Source organism: Vicugna pacos, chromosome 6 (genome assembly GCF_048564905.1).
Source record: "Vicugna pacos chromosome 6, VicPac4, whole genome shotgun sequence".
In the NCBI taxonomy this organism is placed as follows: Eukaryota; Metazoa; Chordata; class Mammalia; order Artiodactyla; family Camelidae; genus Vicugna; species Vicugna pacos.
In genome coordinates, this window is record NC_132992.1 from 52,940,505 (window position 1) to 52,963,565 (window position 23,061).

A 23,061-nucleotide genomic window follows, 5' to 3' on the forward strand; every position below is an offset into this window, starting at 1 on the left:
ATAAACCAAATGTGGTACAATGGAATATTATGCAGCCTTGAAAAAGGAAGGAACTCCTGTAAGATGCTACAACATGGATGCATGAACCTTGAGGACATTACGCTAAGTGAAACAAGCCACTCACAAAAGGACAAATACTATATGATTCCACTTCTATGAGGTATCCCAAACAGTCCAATTTATAAATAAAGGAAGTACACGGTGGTTACCAAAGGCTGGGGGTAAGGTGCCAAGAGGAAAAGCTGTATAATAGATGTTAAGTTCCAGCTCTGCAAGATGAAAAAGTTCTGTAGGTCTGTTTCACAACAATGTAAATATGCTTAACACTATTGAACTATGTGCTTAAAAATGGTTAAGATGGTAAAGATTGCGTGTTCTTTATCAAAATAAAAAATAATTTCAAATTATGTAAATATAGATTAATTTATTTAACCATTTCATTATAGTTAGATATTTAAGTTTTAAAAATTCTCTTTCCAAACATTATTTATAGCAAAATTACAATGCAAAAAGTAGATCTTTTAATTAATACTTGCAATGTCAAGCAATGGCAAAAGATTTCTACACTAAGTTCTAAATACATTTCTGAAGTTTATGAAATGAAATCAATGTTAAAAAGTAGATACTGAAGGGAAAATTGATTTTACTGTACAACTAATAAACTGGCAGTATTATCTTCAGAAAACCAATTTGTCCACTGCTAAGTATTCTGTCAGTTAATATTTAAATGTCCATGAAAAAATGTAGTGACGAGTGGCTATCTTATCAGTTTGACTGTTTTGGTTGCTAATAAAGAAATATGAATTTTTCCATTGAGCAAAATGGATGTAGAATATAAATAAAACAGTCATTTCTAAAAAAATATTTTCTTTGAGATACCTATCTTAGAGTCTGAAAACATCAAGACAGAAAATCCCCACCAGTTTTAAATTCACTAATTTACAATATGATACTGAAATTCACTTTTTTTTTTTACTACAGAGTAAAAAGAAGTATCTTCATTTCAATTTTACCAAAAGGACATTGGAATCTAAATGAAACATAGCATCCTAGCATTACAAGTGATTTTTACCTATTAAACGGCAGAAAATGTCTATTTAGCCTTTATGTTTTCTGCATCTATTATTTAAAACCAATAAAAGAACATTTTTTGTGGGGATATGTGACCTCAAATTAACATTTTCCACCAATTCAGACTTGAACTTTTTAAACAGTGAAGATAGGGTACCAATGTTTAAATTTACATATTACTTTCAAAAATCAAAATTAGATTGTTAGATTCTAAAATACAAGTAAATACTGAAAAGCACAAACATACCACTTAACCAGAATAGCTGACAGTTGTCCTATTTGGCCAAAGCTTCTACTTAGGGATTTTTTTCAAGAACATTAACAAGGCAAACTAATGGCTGTTTAAATCTTCATACACTTTCTGATTTTAAAAAATTTACTCTACTTTCTCCATTTATACTTCCAGGAAACAAGATGAGATATCATTAAGAACTGAAAAAAGTTGTAAACATCTATTCAAAGATATTTAAAGATTCCCATTTATTCTGAAAACTGTCCAATCTAGTGAAATATACTTAACTTGTTATTTTATGTAAATATACTAGACTATTTCATGAATATTTCCAATTTAGCATTTTTAAAAATAAACAAGCAAACAAAAGAAGTATATTGCATTAATCACTCTGGCCAATGATTTTTATTAAACTCCATCCCTGTATGCATGGCTCACAGTTTTAAACAAACTGTAATTTGCAAAACTTTAAAGTGCTATCATGTAGTTTCACCATAAACAAGGGGTAATGGGAGGAGAGAAGAGAGGGGAAGGTAAAGTAAGATTCTGATGATCAGCTTTCCTAGAAGCTTGGCCATGTTCTGGCTGTTTGCTAATACCAGCTACAGACTTGTTGAGTAAAACAAGCATCTGAAAAATGAGTTAGAGGGTAGGCTGAAATTTAGACACAAACAGGAAACATGGACACAAACATCATCATAGTATCTGCCTGCTTTTCTAGGGCAGTTGCCTGACCAAAGAGATGGAAAATGCAAATAAAACTCAAAAATGGTATCAATTGTATTGTTTATTTTCAATACTACTCACTTGGTAAGTAAACTTTATTTAAATGTCACCATTTATAAAATGGTGCCTATACTTAATAAGTATATACTATAAAAATGAGATAGAGAAATGGCTGTCATTTTTTAAAATAACCATCTGCTTTGTGTATACATACAAAGGCAAAAGAAATACAAGGAGGAATGCTCACTCATTTTCTCTATCAATTACTTTTGTGGCTAATTAAAAAAACCCAATTCTCTGTGGTAATCTATTTTATTCTTAACCCTAAGGTTCACTTTAGGATTTTTTAAGTATTAGGAAGAACCTCAAAAGCAATGTTTCAGTGAAATTTTAAAAATAGTATTATAAAAGTAAATTACCAGGAACAAGTCAGTAAATTTTTAATAAAATTCAGGATTTTAAAGTTACTATAAATTTCAATAATCTATTTTTAACTGGGGTGAAAAGTATAATTAAGTTTACAGCTGAAACATCATTTACTTTAAAAAAATTGTTTATATTTTATCAGATGCAAGGCTTTTTCTAAGTCATATTGGCAAATAATTATCTTTTCATGTCTAAATAAAATTCTAAACCAGCTCATCTGTTAAATTAATACAAGGAATCACTTTTGCATTATACTGGCTTTAGAGCAATTTTTTAAAAAGCTGCTGAGTACAATCAAGAATTCATTTTTGATATACAGTTGTCTCCAGAATTACTTAAAGCATCTGAACTGAATGTTGGGAAAATTTGTTAAAATAACCGTATTTTTAACCTAAATATTCCCTTAAGTCTGTTTCAAAAATGTGAAAAATGCCATTTACTTTGGCTTTACTGGAAATGCTAAAAAAAAAAAAAAAAAGATATAAAAACCTATGGTCAACACAGAAGACATTTTTTAAGTGCAAAAAACAAAAGAAAACAAATTCAAAAATAAAATGTAATGAAACAAACCAAATGAATAAAATCACTGTCACAAACAGGAGATTAATTTCTCAAATTCTAAAGCACAGATTATGAAAATAAATGAAACTACTAAAGCAACTAATAAAAGAAAGGTATATCTAAAGTATAAGAAAACTTATTTTATTCCTAAGATGACTAATTTTATAGTTGTTATTGACTAAATTTACTAAAATCAGAATTATTATTAATCATAAACTGAAATCTGAAGACATAATAAATATTAAGGCCTTATTTTCTGAATATCACAGATTAGAGAAGATACGCATTAATAGTGCCACAATCAGGCTGAAGCTGCAAGTCACCTACAAGAGGGAAAATACCACGCAAGCCTTACAGCTGTTAATAACAATGTTCAAAGGAAAAATGCCTATAGATTTTTGAGGACAGGTGAACAATGTATGATGTAATAATTCTATACCTAGTCAACCGGTCATTCTTATTCAAAGGCAACTGAAAGACATTTATAACACCTGTTTGTAGAAAGATATTTACTGAATGCCCACTATGTGCCTATACTGTTACAGGTGCTGAAATGTAACACTAAGGACAGATCACTATTCTCATGGTTCTTACATTCTAGGAGAGACAGACATTAAACAAATACATATAAATAAATAAGAAAAGTATCAGGCAGCCACATGTCCTAGGCAGAGAACTAAAATAACAAAGGCCTGGATGACTACTTTAAATTAGATAGTCAGAAATGGGTCTCTCAGGATTATAACATTTAAGCTGAAATCTGAATGACCAGTAGCCCTCTGGGCAAAGATCATGAAAAACAGTACTTTAGGCAGAACAGAAGGGCCAGTTTAATTTTGGACTGTTCAAAAAGGAAAAATGCAGAGTGGGAAAAAGAAAAAGGTATAGGATCAACTCAGAGAAGCAGACAGGACAGATGACATGGGGTTTTATAAGCAAGGCTGAAAGTTTGAATATTGTTCTAAGTGGAATTTGGAAGCTCCAGAAAGGTATTAAGCAGGAGAGCACTATGATCTAACCAGTGTTTTTAAAAAGATCATTCTGGTGGCTTTGTGCAAACTAGATGGTGGCAGATGGGAGGTGTGGGAGAGGAAACAGGGAGACCAGAGGGTGGAGATGACAGTAAAGAGAAGTAGATGGATTCAGGACTTGTTCTGGAGGTGTAGTTGAAGGAACTTGCTGACAGAATGACTCTGGAGTGCAAATGAAAGAGAAATCAAGGACAATGCCTACATTTCTGGCTTGGCTAACTGCTTAGCAAAAGGGGAAGATTGAGGGAAAAGCAGGTTTGAGAAGAACAATTAATTTGTAGATTAAAATTATATTATTCCTGATACTAATAGGAAAATTTGTATGATGGTATGATCCAACTTAACAACTGACAGAAAATACGTCAGACAGAGTGACAAGGATATGGAATGAAAGGACAAGTAGTGACTACTCAATCTGTTTAAATATAAAACTAAGTCTAAATAATATTTTATAATTTTTCAAAAGAAAAGATATGCAAACTAATAAAAAAACTTCTGAGATTAAAACCTTCAAATAAACTAACATCTGAAAACTGGAAGATGAAGAGGCGGAAGGAATATAAAGTTCAACATCTTAAAACAAGGAAGTCAATGACTATTTCATTTCTTAAGTTGACAAATTAAAAACCCAAATTTAAGTATATTATTCTAAGTCTTAAAAGTCATCCTCTGATAAAGGCACAGACTGTGTGCCTTTTAGATTATCAGCAGTAAAAATAAAAGAAACCTCTGGCCATATTTTGTTTAAAAGCTTCAAAAAACATTAAAAACAAAAAACCACCACAACAGAGAAGATCAATCATCTTACTAAACAATAAAATAGTGATTGACTCATCTATTAAAAGGAAAAAGATTCAGACTAGGTTATAAAATAAAACTTAAATATAATTAGTTACAAGAGAAATACCTAAAAACAATGACCCAGAAATGATTAAAGTAGAATGATAGGCACAAATATAAGGGCATTATCCATTTGTTGTGTGCTACACAAATACAAACAAAAAGAAAACAGGGTTGGCAATATCAATGTTTGACAAAGTTATATGCAAAGCAAAAAGGGCATCAAACAATACTAAAAATAATAATTCTATTAGAAAAAATATGAATTCTGTAAGACTATCAGAAAATAAAACCATTAAATCAGTAATTCACATAAATATCAACAGTAACCAACTAGAGTATAAGGGGAGAAAAAAACGCTATTCACAATAGCAAGAGTTACCATAAATATGAAGATCTATGTGGCAAAAGCTATAATATTTCCTGAATATCTGAATAAGAAAAATCCTTACTATTGTCAAATGCCAAGTCCTCTAAATTATTTTCATGAGTCTTTCTCTTTTCACTTTGAGAAAAATGGTTTTAAATTTCTCCTGGGGAAAAAATTATAAAAACAGAAAGGAAATGACTAAAAAATAAAAGCAATAAAGATTATAAAATGCAATGAAAGGTCAGAGTAGTCAAAAATAGGATAACACTGAACTACAAACAGAAGGGGGAAAAAAATCACTGTAACAGAAAACAAAACCCATGCTTACATGGAAATTTAGTTCATGACAAGTGAGGCATTTCAAACCTGTGAATAAAAGACAGAGTCTGTAGTAAACAGCTCTGGGAAACTGTCTAGCCATCTGAAAAAGAATAGATGAAAGCTCTGCTTCACAACTTAGAACAAAATTGTCCCTGATGGAGCAAGTATTTAAATGTTGGAAGGAAAAAAAGGGAAAAAAACTAGAAGAAAATGCAGTTAAACAGCTTTAGAATTGTCTAGCAAAAAAAGCCTAAGTATGAGGAAAAGAGGAATACTGGAGAACTGCCAAATTTACCTAAGAGGAGAAAAGACTTTTACACAGAAAAGGACCATAAGCAGAGTACGAAGACAGAAGACAAACTCGGGAAACTTTTGAAACACATGAAGAGTCATTATTTTCAAAGTATAAATAGCATCTAAAAATCAGTAAGAAACTTCCTTCTTACAACTGCTTTTGCTGCATCCCATAGGTTTTGGATTTTCTGTTTTCATTTTAATCTATCTCTAGGTATTTTTTAATTTCCTCTTTGATTTGTTCAGTGATAAACTGGTTGTTCTGTAGCATAGTATTCAGCCTCCACGTGTTTGTGTAGGTTTTTTGTTTTTTGCAATTTTTTTTCTTGTATTTGATTTCTAATCTCATAGCATTGTGGTTGGAAAGGATACCTGATGTGATTTCAATTTTGTTAAATTTACTGAGGCTTGTTTTGTGGCCTAGCACATGATCTATCCCCAAGAATGGTCCACGTGCACTAAAATGTGTATTCTGTTTCTTTTGGATGGAATGGTCTATTTTTACATATATATAAAAAGTTCCCTTGAATGTTATTTGTTGCTTTTCCCTTGCTGCTTTCAAAATTTTCTCTTAATCTTTAATTTTTGTCATTTTAATTACAATGTGTCTTGGTGTGTTCCTCTTTGGCTTAATCCTGTATGGGATTCTCTGTGCTTCCCAGACTTGGGTGACTATTTCCTTTCCCAGTTTAGGGAAGTTTTCAGCTTCCATGTCTTCAAATATTTTCTCAGGCCCTTTCTCTCTTCCCCTTCTGGGACTCCTACAATGCAAATATTAGTGCATGTGATGGTGTTCCAGAGGTCTCTTAAACTGTCCTCATTTCTTTTCATTCTTTTTTCTTTCTTCTGTTCAGCGGCAGTGATGTCCACTACTCTGTCTTCCAGCTCACTGATCTGTTCCTGTGTACAATTTAGTCTACTGTTTATTCCTTTTAGTACTTTTTCATTTCAGTTACTATATTCTTTGTCTCTATTTAGTTTTTCTTTATGTTTTCTAACTCTGTTAAAAACTTCCAGCTTCTCACTCTGTGTCCAATTCCTAACTAAACTTAAAACCTTTTCCACAGCAAAGGAAACCAGCAACAAAACAAAAAGACAACCCTCTGAAGAAAATATTTGCAAATGATATGACTGATAAAGGATTAATATCCAACATATATAAACAGGTCATACAACTCAATATCAAAAAAACAAATAACCCTATTAAAAAATAGGCAGAATTGAAGACATTTTTCCAAAGAGGAAATGCAGATGGCCAACAGACAACATGAAAAGACGCTCAACACTGATAATTATCAGGAAAATACAAATCAAAACCACAATAAGATATCACCTCACACCTGTCAGAATGGCTATCATCAAAAAAACAAAACAAAACAAAAAACACACAAATAACAAACGTTGGCAAGGATGTGGAAAAAAGGGAATTCTGTACACTGTTGGTGGGAATGTAAACTGGTGCAGCCCCTGTGGAAAACAGTATGGAGGTGCCACAAAAAAATAAAAATAAAACTATCATATGGCCCAGCAATTCCACTTCTGAGCATATATCCAAAAACCCCAAAAACACTCATTCAAAAAGACAGATGCACCCCAATGTTCACAGGAGCATTATTTAAAACTGCCAAGATATGGAAGCAACCTAAGTGTCCATCAACAGATGAACAGATAAAGATGTGGTGTACACACACACACACACACACACACACACACAATGGAATACTACTCAGCCATAAAACAACAAAATTTTGCCATCTGCAGCAACATGGAGGGATTTGGATGGCATTATGGTAAGTGAAATAAGTCAGAGAAAGACAAATACACTATGATATCACTTATATGTGGAATCTAAAAAATACAACAAACTAGTGAACTTATTAACAAAAAAGAAGTAGACTCACAGGTACAGAGAACAAACTAGTACTTACCAGTGGGGACTGGTGGAGGAGAAATATGGGTTGGGAGAGTACGAGGTACAAACTACTGGGTGTAAGATAAGCTACAAGGATGTATCATACAAGATATGTAATAATGCCAATATTTTTAATAACTGTAAATGGAGCATAAACTTTAACAATTGTATAAAAAATAAAAATTGTTAAAAAAACAATAGCAAAAGACTAATAACCTGACAATATTGAGCAAAGCATACATATAAGCAATTAACAGAATATTAAAATGGCCAAACATTAAAATCACATCATCAAGCATTTACTGGATTTCTGTCAGCCTTTTTGGGGGAGGATTTTAAATATTAGTCACTTTTTGTATATGAGTGAATTCTAACATAAAGGCAGCAACTTTAAAAAGCAAGGCAGTGAGAAATTCTAACCTTTCAGAGAGTCTTAATTTATGGTCCCAGCAACTAATCCTGATATGTTAAATAATAACATCATATAATGATATACTTTCTTTTTTATGGCTTACTGAGAAGTCAGAACTGTAGGATTTTAAAAATATACTCATTAATTCATTACATGAACTTAATCAAAATTAAGCCATACCTTTAAGTTGAATAAGTGAAATTGTGCTATATAAGATGAGCCCTGTGCACTTGCTAAAGGCAAAGAAGGGATAAATTTCTTTGCTTCCTCTGTGAATGCAGCCCATTCATTATCCAAACTATAAAGTTCCTTGAACATAACTTGAATATTTGCTCAAGTGACTCTAGAAGGGGTGAATGCTTGCAGAGTTTTGTTATATTCCTTACATGTATGTTAATGACATTTTGAGATCATTCTATATTTATTAGGTGAAATTTAGTAAAAGGACTCTAAAATAGCATTATTATAACAATTTCTATTATCCAGGAAAAAAGGATACTGTGCCATATCTGAAAGCTTATTTTTAAAGTGTTGCCACATATGCTACCTCATAATATCTCTTAAGAGTCTTACACATAATGATCAAAATATTGTATTTTAAGTGTAAAAACATTTTAACTGTGCCAATTAAGAAATTGTTTGGGATAATCATGGTCACACAATTACCCTACATGTCTAATTGTATGAAGCAGCAAATGAACAGATCACCACATATTTACTCACCTGGTCAAAAATTAGTAATTCTCATTCTAATGATATTTTTTTCAGAAATAGAAAAACCCAGTCTAAAATTTATATGGAGAACTACAAAACATGACTAAGTAAATTAAAGATGATTTACAGAAATGGAAACATATCCCATGCTCTTGTATTGGAAGAATCAGTATTGTTAAAATGGCCATACTGCCCAAAGCAATCTACAGATTTAATGCGATCCTTATCAAATTACCCAGAATATTTTCCACAGAACTACAACAAATAATCCTAAAATTTACATGGAATCACAAAAGACCCAGAATTTCCAAAGCAATACTGAAGAAAAAGAATGAAGCTGGAGGAATAACCCTCCCAGACTTCAGACAATACTACAGAGCTACAGTACTCAAAACAGCATGGTATTGGCACAAAAACAGACATATGGATCAACAGAGCAGAATAGCGAGCCCAGAAAAATATCCACAGACCTACAGTTAATTAATCTTCAACAAAGGAGGCAAAACTATACAATGGCGGAAAGACAGTCTCTTCAGCAAATGGTATTGGGAAAACTGCACAGCAGCATGTAAATCAATGAAGCTAGAACACTCCATCACACCATACACAAAAATTAACTCAAAATGGCTTAAAGACTTAAACATAAGACAAGACATGATAAACCTTCTAGAAGAAAACATAGGCAAAACATTCTCTGACATAAATTTTAGTAATATGCTCCTAGGGCAGTCTACCAAGGCAAAAGAAATAAAAGCAAAAATTAACAAGTGGGATCTAAGTAAACTTACAAGCTTTTGCACAGCAAAGGAAACCATAAGCAAAACAAAATAATAACCTATGAAATAGGAGAAAATATTTGCAAATGATGTGACTGACCAAGGTTTAATTTTCAGAATATAAGAACAGCTTATACAACTTAATAATTAAAAAAAAAAAATCCAAAAATGGGCAAAAGAACTGAATAAGCAATTCTCCAATGGAGACACACAAATGGCCAACAGGCACATGAAAAGATGTTCAATGTCGCTAATTATCAGAGAAATGCAAATCAAAACTACAGGGAAGTATCACCTCACACTAGTCAGAATGGCCATCATTCAAAAGTCCACAAATGATAAATGCTGTGGAGGCTGTGTATAAAAGGGAACCCTCCTACAATGTAATTTGGTGCAGCCATTATGGAAAACAGTATGCAGATTCTTCAAAAGACTAAAAATAAAGTTACCACATAATCTAGCAATCCCACTCCTAGGCATATATCTGGAGAGAACTCATTCAAAAAGATACATGCACTCCAATGTTCACAGCAGCAGTATATATAATAGCGAAGATACAGAAACAACCTAAATGTCCACTGATAGATGAATAGATAAAGAAGTTGTGGTATACAATGGAATACTATTCAGCCATAAAAAGAATATAATAATGCCATTTGCAGCAACATGGATGGACCTGGAGATAGTCATTCTAAGTGAAGTAAGCCAGAAAGAGAGAAAAATACCATATGATATCACTCATATGGGGAATCTAATAAAAGGCAAATGAACTTATTTACAAAACAGAAACAGACTCACAGACATAGAAAACAAACTTATGGTTACCACGGGGGGAAGTGGCTGGGAAGAGATAAATTGGGAGGTTGAGATTTGCAGATACTAACTACTATATATAAAATATGTAAACAACAAGTTTCTATTGTATAAGATAGGGAACTATATTCAATATCTTATAGTGATCTAAGATGAAAAAGAATATGAAAATGAATATATGTATATACATGTATGACTGAAACACTACTCTGTACACCAGATATTGATACAACGTTGTAAACCAACTATATACTTCAATTAAAAAAAAAAGTTATGGTATACTTCTACAATGGAATACTACTGAGTCATAAAAAAGAATAAATAATGCCATTTGCAGCAGTATGGACTGACATGGAGATCATCATTCTAAGTGAAGTAAGCCAGAGAAAGGAAAATACCACATGATATCATTTATATGTAGAATCTAAAAAAAGAAAAAAGAAGATACTAATGAACTCATCTACAAAAAAGAAAAAGACTTACAGACATAGTAAACAATCCTATGGTTACCAGGGGAAAAGGGAGTAGGAAGGGATAAATTTGGGAGATCGAGATCTGCAAATATTAACTACTATATATAAAAATAGATAAAAAACATATTTCTTCTGTATAGCACAGGGAAATACATTTGGTATCCTGTAATAACCATTAATGAAAAAGATTATGAGAACAAATATATGTATATATATATATGACTGGGACATGCTGTACACCAGAGATTGACAGTGTAACTGACAATACTTCAATTAAAATAATAATACTAATAATAAAATTTATATGGAATCTCAAGGGACCTTGATTAGCCAAAACAATCTTGAAGAAGTACAAAGCTGATGACTCAAACCTCCTGATTTCAAAACTTACTACAAAGCTACTAAAATCAAAATAGTGTGACACAGGCACTTTATAGACCAATGGAATATAATAGAGAGCCCAAAAATAAACCTTCACATATAGGGTCAAATGATTTTTGACAAGGGTGCTAATAAGACCATTCAACAGGGAAAGGACAGTCTTTTCAACAATAGATACTAGGAAAACCAGATATCCATAAGCAAAAGTTGGACACTTACCTAACACCATATATAAAAGTTAACTCAAAATGGATCAAGACCTAAAACTATAAAACTTTTTGAAGAAAACAGAGGGCTAAGGCTTCATGATATTGGATTTGCCAATGATTTCTTGGGTATGACACTAAAGGTACAGGCAGCAAAAGAAAAAATAGACAAACTGGACTTCATGAGAATGTATACGTTTTGTGCACCAAGACACTATCAATACATTAAAAGGCAACCCACAGAATGACAGAAAATATTTACAAATCATTTTTCTGATAAGGGATTGATGTCCGGAATGTAAAGAGAACTCCCAAAACTCAACAACAAAAAACAAACCTGATTCAAAAACGGGCAAAGGACTGAACAGACATTTCTCCAAAACATATATACAAATGGCCAATATGCACATGAAAAGATGCTCAACAATACTAATCAATAAGGAAATGCAAAAAAAAAAAAAAAGCCTACAATGAGAATCGTCCTCTCACCCATCAGGATGGCTGCTATAATAAATATAGCAGAAAAAAACCCTTGGCAAGGATGTGGAAAAAGTGGAACCCTTGTAGTATGAGTAGGAATATAAAATTGTAGAGCCATTGTGGAAAACAGTATGCTGGTACTCCAAAAAAAACCCAAAAAACAAAAGAAAAACTATATATCTAGCAATTCTAACTCTGGGTATATACTGAAAAGACTGAAAGTAGGGTCTTGAAATATTTACATGCTTATGTTCACAGCAGCATTATTCTCGATAGCTAAAATGTGGAAACAACCTAAGTGTCCATCAACAGATGAATGAATGATAAGTAAAATGTGGTATATATGTACAATGGAATGCTATTCAGCCTTGAAAAGGAAGAAAACTCTGAAATACGTGACAACGTGGTTGAACCCTGAGGACTGTTTCACCTGGCTAAGTAAAACAAGCCAGTCAAAAAAGACAAATACTGTTATGATTCCACATATAGAGTACTCAAACTTACAGAGACAAAAAAAAGTAGAATTGACTGGGGAAGGGGCTAACAGGAATTTATTCGTTAATGGGTACAGTGTTTCAGTTTTATAAGATGAAAAGAGTTCTGGAGTGAATGGTGGTGATGGTAGTAGCACAACATTATGAACGTATTTTAAACCACTGAACTGTACACTTGAAAATGGTTTAAATGGTAAATTTTATGTTATGTGTACTTCACTAAAGTTAAAAAAAATTAGAGAAAAAGGAAAGCTACTACTGCTCTCATTAGAAACTTTTAGGTTATCAAAATAACAAAATCACTTCAGGTTTTATATAGTAGCTTTATTTTCAAAGCAAATTACTCAGTACATTTTAAAACAAACAGCCTTCCAATAGATAGAGGTATAAAAAAATAAGCATTAGGCTAAGACCAGAGTTATTAAACCTCTATCAATTAGCCAGGGAACAGCTGACATATAAAATACAATTATCTTGACTTTCACCAAATATTCCCCCCAAATCAATCAATACTTTACTAATCAAATTCTCATAGAAGCTAAAACTGTAGTTAAAGTAGTTCACTATAATCTTAAAAGAAATTTACTTTAGCATCGTTGTCTTTCAATTTCTGAATGTGCATATTTCAAACTTCATTTAGCAACAAAACTGCATCAAATTCATCCTTAATGAACAACCTCCAATGGAATTTAAATACAACTGTATTGGAGATACACTGCCCTGACAAAATAAAAGATCTCTTTTGGAAGAAGGGAAATACGGAAGGAAATATGGAAACTCCTTTCACACTTATAAACTGCACAAGAAAAGTTTTCGAAAATTATCTTGAGAGTTTTAATACATACCAGGCTCCAATTTGATAATTTTTACTGCAGCCAACTCTCCTGTATGTATATTTCTGGCCTAAAATAAAAATGAAAGTATAATTTTTAAAAAGTCTATCAACTATATAAAAGTTACTTGGTAAAAACAAAAATTAATTAGTTACTTATCAATCAGGCTTTTATCAAAGCTGAAAATCAACAGAATCTTTATTTCTAATGAAATGAGTATACTTATTTTCCCACTAGAGAAAAATATAGAAAAAATGCACACACACACAAATTACCTTTAGTCCTGCCATCGAAAGTCAACTATTGTTTAAAATTTTGGTGTCCTTCCTCCAAGTATTTTCTTATACTGACTTTTCTTAATCAAAGAAAAACTCTTGGTTTTTATATATTTTATAGGCCTTTAAAGGAAAATAAAAAACCAAATTATCTGTATCTTACTATACAGAGGAAAGAAGTCAATAATTAGCATACATATTTCCTTTCTTGCTCTGTGTATGTGTGCTCAACTGCATATGTGTTTTACAGGATGTACCATCACAGTCTTCTACAACATGATTTGCAATGCTGCCTAATTTTCCATTGGTGGTATATATAATTAATTTAACTTACCTGCTGTTTTTGGACACTCAGGATTTTATAATTATTTTGGAATTATAAATGGAGGGATATAAATATATATCATAGCTTTATATATATCCATAGATTATTTGATTATTTCCTTCAAATAAATTCCTAGAAGAGAAACTATTTACTACTTAACAAAATATCATGGACATACTTAGTATAATTAGTGCGCAATGATTATCACTGCAAAGATTTCAGCACATATCAAAGTTTATCAGTAAGGGAACCCACAAGCATAACTGTTAGGTTGAAAGATATGTGGATTTTAAACGGATATATTGCCACATTGCTCTGAAGAAAATTATGGTGATTTATACTCTCACCAACTATGGATGTTTAAACTATGTCTGCCAAGTTCTACTCGAGGTACAAATTTTTATTCTTTTTTTTTTAAAGTTATGTACTTTCTCTGTGCTATACATAATTCTAAATGGCTATATAATAGTTCATATAATCATTCTCCCTTACTGCCAGACATTAAGGATGTTACACACAGTCTTTTCATTATTTAAGATTATTTCTTTCAAATGGATTCTAAGGTATAAAATTATTAGGTCAAGGGTATAAATATGAACATAAGGCCATCAACACACACTGCCAAAATAGTCTAATAGCATTGAAACATTATATTGTCATCACTAATATAAGTGCTCATTCTCACTGTACCCAGTGGTACATCATATGTGGAAATACAATTTAGTAATTTATAACATCTTTCATCTCACTATATTAGATTTGAATTTTCATACTTGGTATAAAAAATAAGGAGCATATGATGAAACAGAAAAAGTATGATTATACTTACTTTGCTAGGCTAAGTAGGTCATGTTACCAGAGGAAAGAAGAAAGTGGAAAAGAAAAAGGGAAGGGAATAGAAGAATAACAAAGAATGTAGGGAAGAGAGGCTTAGAAGGGCTATTTTTAGAAATAACACATAGAGTATAAGAAAAAGAATAGAATGGGGGAGAAGGACACAGAGGGAAAGTCACAAACAGAAAGGTAGAAGAAAAAAGGGATTTTCTACAGCATCAGTCTCAAATATTTGTGATGAGAAGTTCATATTTTCCTCATCAATCACGTAAGTAGAGTAAGGAGGAGTTTCAGGAAGAGAAAACAAGTATTTTAACACCCCCCCACCCCTGGTTACTGGTTACCCCTCCCTCAACTGCAAATGTATTTACAGAAGTGGGGAGAGGTCAGCCAGAAGCCTCACACCACTCCTAACCTCTCCTCTTCCTCACCCTTGGACAGAAGAATTGCCTCAGGTCTTTTCCAGTTTCTAAGATCTTTCAGCATTTATTTCTATACAGTGGAATATTATTCAGCGATAAAAAGAAATGAGCCATCCAGCCATGAAAACACATGGAGAAACCTTAAATGCCTATTGCTATGTGAAGAAGTCAGCATGGAAAAGCTACATACTGTGTAAGTCCAACTATATAACATTCTGACATTCCAGAAAAGGCAAAACCATAGAAAGTAAAAACAACAATGGTTGCCAGGGGTATGGGGAAGAGTGCTGAATAGGTGAAGCACGGGGAATTTTTAGGATAATGAAACAATTCTGTATAAAACTATATTGGTGGATGTCACTATGCATCTGTCAAAATCCACAGAACTGTTTACAAAGAGTGAACCTTCCTGTAAATATGGACTATAATAAAATATCTACATTGGTTCAATAATTGTAATAAATATACCAAACTTAATGTAAGATGTTAATAAAAGGGGAAACTGCATGGGTGGGTAGGGTGTGGATGAATGTAACTCTATATATCTGCTCAGTTATTCTATCAATCTAAAATAGTACTAAAATTAAATCTATTATTTTTAAAAGAATATATACAAAATTAAAATTTAAGTATATCAGTACTTTTAGACACACTAAGTCAATTTTTATGATTAGAATCAACACTAATATGTTGTATTTCAATTTAACAGAACCAAAATGAAGAGGCAAGAACCAAGAATGCCTTGTTTTAGACATTCTCAGAGGCTCAGAAAGAAACAGATCATTGGAAGGTTTGAACAATCACAGAACCACATAAAATAAAGATGGCATTTTAAAATTCAGCTACAGCATGCAGAAGCCAAAATATATTCTATGTCGTTATAGAAATGAAAAGTAAAGAATATGAGGTATAACTCCCACTGATAGGATAAATACTTAAGTGTTAAGTCTCCATTTTGAAGACATATTTCTTCTCTCTCCAAATGCAGAACTGATGGGTAAATGTTCATACTCTGTAATTTTCCAGCTGGAATTTTAAAACAGAAAGCAGTACCAGGCTCTTTTATAATGAAAGGCATAGAGGCTTTCAGAAAAAAAGATCTTCTAAACAGAGACTTTACAGATTCAATTTACTAAAGAGATCTTTCAGAAATTTAACTACACAATTTCACACTATAATCCAGTGGAGTCATACATAGCACTGGTTTCTGAAACCCAACATTTCCTTTCAACAAATTAAGTGTGATATTCTCAAGCATTTTCGTTTTTAATTTTAACACAAAAGAATTTGAAGATCCTGCATTATGTTAATAAAAGGAACTAACAGAAATGCCACAGCACCTCTACAAAAGGATCTAAGTATATGACTCCTACTCATTTAGTTTGTTATTATTATACACTAATATTCAGACTTAAGGATATACTAAACACCCAGAAGTCTAATAAAATATTATACTATAGGTTATCTCTTAACTCTTTATTAATCAAGAATTAAAATTACTGGGTGGAAAAAGTAAACTAATAATAAATAGGATCAACGTCACTATAAAATATATAAAAGAGCTTTCCCACTTAAGTTTCTATTTTCGTTGCCAAGGTATTTACTGTATCTCTTAATATTTCCAAGTCAATTTGCTACCAAGGAAGTATTTTATTCAAACTCGCCAGTCTTAGATTTTTAATTCATAGTAAAAAAGTTAAATTTCCACTTTTACCAAGAAAAAAATTAAAGATGCTTATCTTCCTAAGCCGTTTCTATTTCAACACTATTATGAAGCTGCCAGTTTTATAGGCCATGAACTTTCCCATGTGTAAAAATTTTAATGTGACTAAGAAATAATTAAAGGAAAAGTCTTGAGTTATCAACAGAGAACAGGAAGATAGGATTTAAAGCACAGTATGTCTCAGTACTGAGGAAGCCAGAGGACAATTTTTTTTTTTTTGAATTGGGGTAAAAAAATAAAACTGGCAAGTATTGATAGTCATCTAAAAATAGTTATGGCAACCAAGATGGTCACCATGAAGATAAATGAGATCAGCTCTTGTGTTCCACTTCACTGTTTTTCACATTAAAGCCCCTCATCCTAAACCCAGTTAACCTCCAGCATTTTTTAGGGTTACAAAACTTTTCCATGAAGCCAACTGAGGGCATGAATTTCAAATATGCTCCCTTCCTCCAAAAATATTCTTTAACATGACAACAGAAAATCCAGATTTCTCAATATTTGACAATGGAATGTTTGTGGAACTGTTTGACTGGTTCACTAATTCAATAAACATTAATGAATACTAAATATTACTATTTAATAAATATGTGCCAGGTACTGTTATTGATACTGGGGATGGAATGAAACAAAACAGTCCTGTCTTCAGCTTTTATCAGTGGAGAGACATGTAAGTGAATAGTAAATACAACAATGTGAGAAATGCTCTCAAAGGTGACACAAGACAACACAGGAGGGTTCTAAGCCAAGTCAAAGCTGGTTGGAGAAAGCTTCCAGGAAAAAGTAAATCTACATTGGGATCTGATGAGAGCCTTTCCTGGGAGGAGAGGGGTGGGTAAGGAATTATAGCAGAATTCCAGGCAAAAGTGTAAAGATAGGAGAAAACATGGTCATTTCAAAGAAGTAAAATGATCTTGCACTAAGGAAACATAAGAGTGTAAAGAGACGATGGTGAAATACGATTCTTCTGAAGCTCAAGTCAGACTGTATTACGTACTACCCTATTGTAGCTATCATCTACCTACTTCTTGGTCACCTCTTCTTGTTCATTTAAGATGTTATGGCTCCTGGCTCACGGTGTTCCTCTCTACCCCCTTCCTAGGCACCATTCTTAGAGGCTTCAATATCCAGATCTACTCTGACTTTTCATTCTTTAGCCTTCTATCTGAACCCTAATTTCAAACATCTCAATTCCTGATCACAACCTATCTTTTCAGCTCACTTACTCTAGTTGTCCCATTCCAGTAATTCTTCCACCTTATCAACCCAGTGCATTCCCATACAACTACTAATTATGTCTCTCAATTCCGCACATCTTCCCTTAGCTATTAGGGTTCCATCATCCACCACTATTTATAGTCACTCCCTTGAAAACATCCTTAACTTCCTTTCTCCTCTTATCCTCTATCATACTAGCCTAGCAAAATCCTAATCTGATTAAACTCAATTATCCACTAATTCCATACTGATATTCATAACTAAATGTTACTGGGGAAAAAATTATAAAAAACACATGAACTGGTCTTATTTTCAAATCATAACACAAACCTCAAACTACAACTTCTCCACTAGGTTTGATTTCCTACTCTTTATAAGGAATATTTTATACCTCTCTCTTAAAATCTTCAGTCATGCCTAAGCCTCTTTGTTACTCACTCCTCTGTTACCTATACTAAAATGGAAGTTAACCATTTCTTTATATAACATTCTCCTATGTAGTCTTATGGCTTTAACATAACAAACCTCTCCTCCCTTAGCTCCAGACTCCTAAATCCATGGAAGCCTAACAGGCATGTCAACCCTAATATGCCTAACACAGAACACTCATTTATCCCTGCTCCACAAATCCATTCATCCTCAAATATTCCCAATCTAAATAAAATTTACTGCAGCCAGTTACTGCTTAAGTACAAAACCCTAGGTCATTCTTCATAAGAATTCTTTCCTTCACATTCTTCCCATCTGATCTCTCAGCAAATAGTGATGGCTTAAAAATACAAAGCAATTCCATTAACTTCCCTCTATCTCCTCTGCTATGCTCAAGTCCAAGCCTGTCTCCAATAGGAATTGGCAAACTATTTAATGTGAAATGCAAAGAAATAGCATGTCAAGGATAACCCCTAATTTCTGGATTGCACAAGTGAGTAGACAATGCAATCCCATTCACTAAGATCACAAACACAAACATAGGAAGATAGACATATTTTATCAGTGGAGGGGGAGGACAGTGAAGGAACACAGAGGAGGAGCTCAGATTTGAACATATTTAAATTTTAGGTTTCTATGGAACCTAGAAAATATGAAAAGATCAATGACCAGTAATGAAATTAAATCAATAAAAAAAAAATTTCCAACAAACAAAAGTCTAAGACCAGACAGCTTGAAAGGTGAACATTTAAAGAGTTAACACCTATCCTTCTCAAATTATTCCAAAAAAAATGGAAGAGGAAGGAACACTTCTGAGCTGATTCTATGAGGCCAGCAACATCCTGATCCAAAACCTGACAAGACATCACAAAAAAAGAAAATAAAAGATGAACAGATGCAGAATTCCTCAACAAAATATGAACAAACTGAATTTAACAATACATTAAAAGGATCATACACCATGACCAAGTGAGATTTATCCCAGGAACGTAAGGATGGTTCAATATCTGCAACTCAATCAATGTGATACACCACATTAAAAAACTGAAGAACAAAAATCATACGATCATCTCAACAGATGCAGAAAAAGCTTCAGACAAAGTTCAACATCCATTTATGATTAAAAACTCTCCAGAAAGTGGGTATAAAGAGAACATATCTTAACACAATAGAAGCCATATATTACAAATCTACAGTCAATGTCATATTTGACAGCTAAAAGCATTTCCTCTAAAATCAGGAACATGACAAGGGTGCTCACTCTTGCCACTTATATTCAACACAATTTGGAAGTCCTAACCCCAGCTATCAGACAAGAAAAATAAATAAAAAGAATCCAAAATGGAAAAGAAGAAGTAAAACTGTCACTGTTTGTAAATGACATATTATATAGATAAAATCCTTATGATGTCACCAAAAAACTATTAAAACTAATAAATGAATTCAGTAAGGCTGCAGGATACAAATTAATATATTACTCTAGCTTTATAGTATAGTTTGATATTAGGGAGCATGATACCTTCAGCTTTGTTCTTCTTTTTCAAGATTGTTTTGCAATCTATTGTGTTTCTATACACTAACAATTAACTATCAGAAAGAGAAATTAAGAAAACAATTCCATTTATAATTGCATCAAAAAGAATAAAATACTTAGGAGTAATTCTAACCAAGGAGGTAAAAGACCTGTAGTAAGAAAACTGTAAGACACTGATGAAAGAAACTGAAGACGACACAAACAAATGGTAAGATATACCAGGTTCATGAATTGGATACATTAATATTGTTAAAATGGCCATACTACCCATGGCAATCTACAGAGTCAATGCAATCTCGTCAAAACACCAATGGCATTTTTGATGGAACTAGAACAAATAATTCTGGAATTTATATAGAAACACAAAACATTCCAAATAACCAAAACAATCATGAGAAAGAAAAACAAAGCTGCAGGTATCACACTCCTTAATTTATTTATACTATAAAACTACAGTAATCAAAACGGTGTGGTACTGGCACAAAAACAGACCCATAAGTCAATGGAATAGAATAGAGAGGCCAGAAATAAGCCCACTCTTACGTGATCAATTAATCTATGGCAAAGTAGGCAAGGATATACAACGGGGAAAAGATAGCCTCTTCCAGAAATGGTACTTGTAAAATTGGACAGCTACATGCAAAAGAATCAAACTAGACTGCTTTCTCACACCATACACATATATCTTAAACTCAAAATGGATAAAAGACTTAAATGTAAGACCTGAAACCATAAAACTCCTGAAACATAGGTAGTGCATTCTGACATTGGTCTTAGTAATATTTTTTGAATATATCTCCTCAAGCAAGGGGAAAAAATAAATAGGGCTACGTCAAACTTAAAGGCTTTGTTTTACAACAAAACAAAAATGCTGCCTATAGAATGGGAGAAGTATTTGCAAAAAAATATATATCCCATAAAGGGTTAATACCCAAAATCTATAAAGAACTCATACAACTCAACATCAAAAAAAAAAAAAAACCAATTGAAAAATGGGCAAAGGATATGAACAGACATTTTTCCAAAGACATACAGATGGCCAACAGGCATATGAAAAGATGTTCAACACCACTAATCATCAGGGCAATGCAAATCAAAACCCCAATGTCACACCTGTCAGAATGGCTATCATCAAAAAGACAACAAATAACAAGTGTTGGCAAGGATGTGGAGAAAAGGAAACCGTCATGCACTGCTGGTGGGATGGAAATTGGTGCAGCCACTATGGAAAACAGTTGAGGTTCCTCAAAAAATCAAAAATAGAACTGCCATATGATCCAGCAATTTTACTTCTGGGTATCTAAGTGAAGCAACCAAAATACCAGTTTGAAAAGATACATGCATGTCACTGTTTACTGCAGATTTACTTACAAAAGTAAAGATATGGAAGCAGCCCAAATGTCTATCAATAGATGACTAGATAAAGAAGACAGGATGTGTATGTGTGTGAATATTACTCAGCCATAAAAAATGAAACCTTGCCATTTGTGACATGAATGGACCTTGTGGGTATTATGCTAAGTGAAGGAAGTCAGACAAAGACAAATACTGTATGGTTTCACTTTATATGAGGAATCTAAAAAACAAAAACCAAACAGAAATAGACTCATAGATCAGAGAACTAACTAGTGGTTGCCAGAGGGGAGAGGGTTGAGGAATAAGTAAAACAAGTGAGAGAGATTAAGAGGTACAAACTTCTGATCATAAAAAAGTCATGGCAATGTAATGTACAGCACAGGGAACAGAGTCAGTAATAGTATAATAAATTTGTATGGTGACAAATGGTAACTCGACTTATCATTGTGATCATTTTATAACGTATAAAAAAACTAAATCACTCTGCTGTGCATCTGAAATTAATATAATATTGTAAGTCAATCATACCTCAATAAAAATAAGTAAATAGGTAGGTGGGAAGGAAAGAAGAAAGAAAACAGACAAAACTGAAACTATAACTACTCCAAAGATACTCTTCTATTAGAATCTCAGTTTGGAAGAACTTTTAGAAATCATCTAATTCACTTTTCTTTCTAAAAAGTAATTAATTCTCTTCTACTTAGTCTATGGAAGTCATTTGGTCAACCCAATACATTCATTTTTAGGATAATTTTGGTTGTATGAAGAATTTTTATGATAAGCAAAATCTACTTTCCTATAATTTCTCTTCAGTGGTCCCAATTTCGGTCTGTGAGGTAACACTGATTTAGACTACTCCTCCCATGACAAATTTCAGATACCTAAATTCATTGATTTATTCAGTAAGTATGTATTGAGTACCCATGGCAGTCAGAAGGCCTAGTTCTAATTTTAACCCTGCTCAGATAAAAATATAAAAGCTCCCTTCTATGTATGGATGATATATGCTAATTTCTTCAACATGCCATATACAGATTCCAGACACTTAGTACCATTCTGGTTACTATGTACTTTGACTATATGCTCAAAGTTTGATATCCAACAAAATTAATAGTAGTTAAAATTTTAGATTCATTACAAAATTCACATTATAGGTGACTTTTCTTCAAATTTCTATAAAGTTATGATATTTTTAAAATTTAAAAACAAACGTTGAAAAGTGTTATATTCAAAACAGAATGCAGTACCTTTTCCTGTGATAAGGGCAAAGTAAAGAGCTTCATTTCACTTTTATTATAAATCTTTCTGGGAAAAGAGGAGGTTATAAACACACATTACATAGTGTATAGGTTATGTAGATTTCAAGGAAACCACTTCCAATAAGATTATCAATTTTATGTGAACAAAATATAGTAAGGGGGGAGTCACTTATAGCATATCCTCCATATGAAAATTTAAAATGAAGATTAATCATTCATTATTTTAACATGTATTCACTGAGCGCCCCTTATGTGTCCAGTACTTTAGGTATGAGGGTAGAATTGGTGTGTCAACAAAGAATTACAAAGATTTACCTGTC

General features: G+C 32.6%; 1 protein-coding gene and 1 long non-coding RNA gene across 2 annotated transcripts in view; one reads left to right on the top strand and one right to left on the bottom strand.

The window, feature by feature from the left end:
- Positions 1 to 23,061, bottom strand: part of MAP4K5 (mitogen-activated protein kinase kinase kinase kinase 5) — a 113,264-nt gene that overhangs the window by 77,765 nt on the left and 12,438 nt on the right. The window contains exon 3 of the mRNA XM_072963043.1: positions 13,379 to 13,436. Coding sequence (XP_072819144.1) covers positions 13,379 to 13,436 — 58 coding nt within the window. The remainder of the gene's footprint in view (positions 1 to 13,378; positions 13,437 to 23,061) is intronic.
- Positions 15,578 to 16,063, top strand: LOC140697125 (uncharacterized). Its single transcript, XR_012073952.1, has 2 exons — positions 15,578 to 15,700; positions 15,932 to 16,063. It is a non-coding gene; the product is annotated as an uncharacterized lncRNA (long non-coding RNA).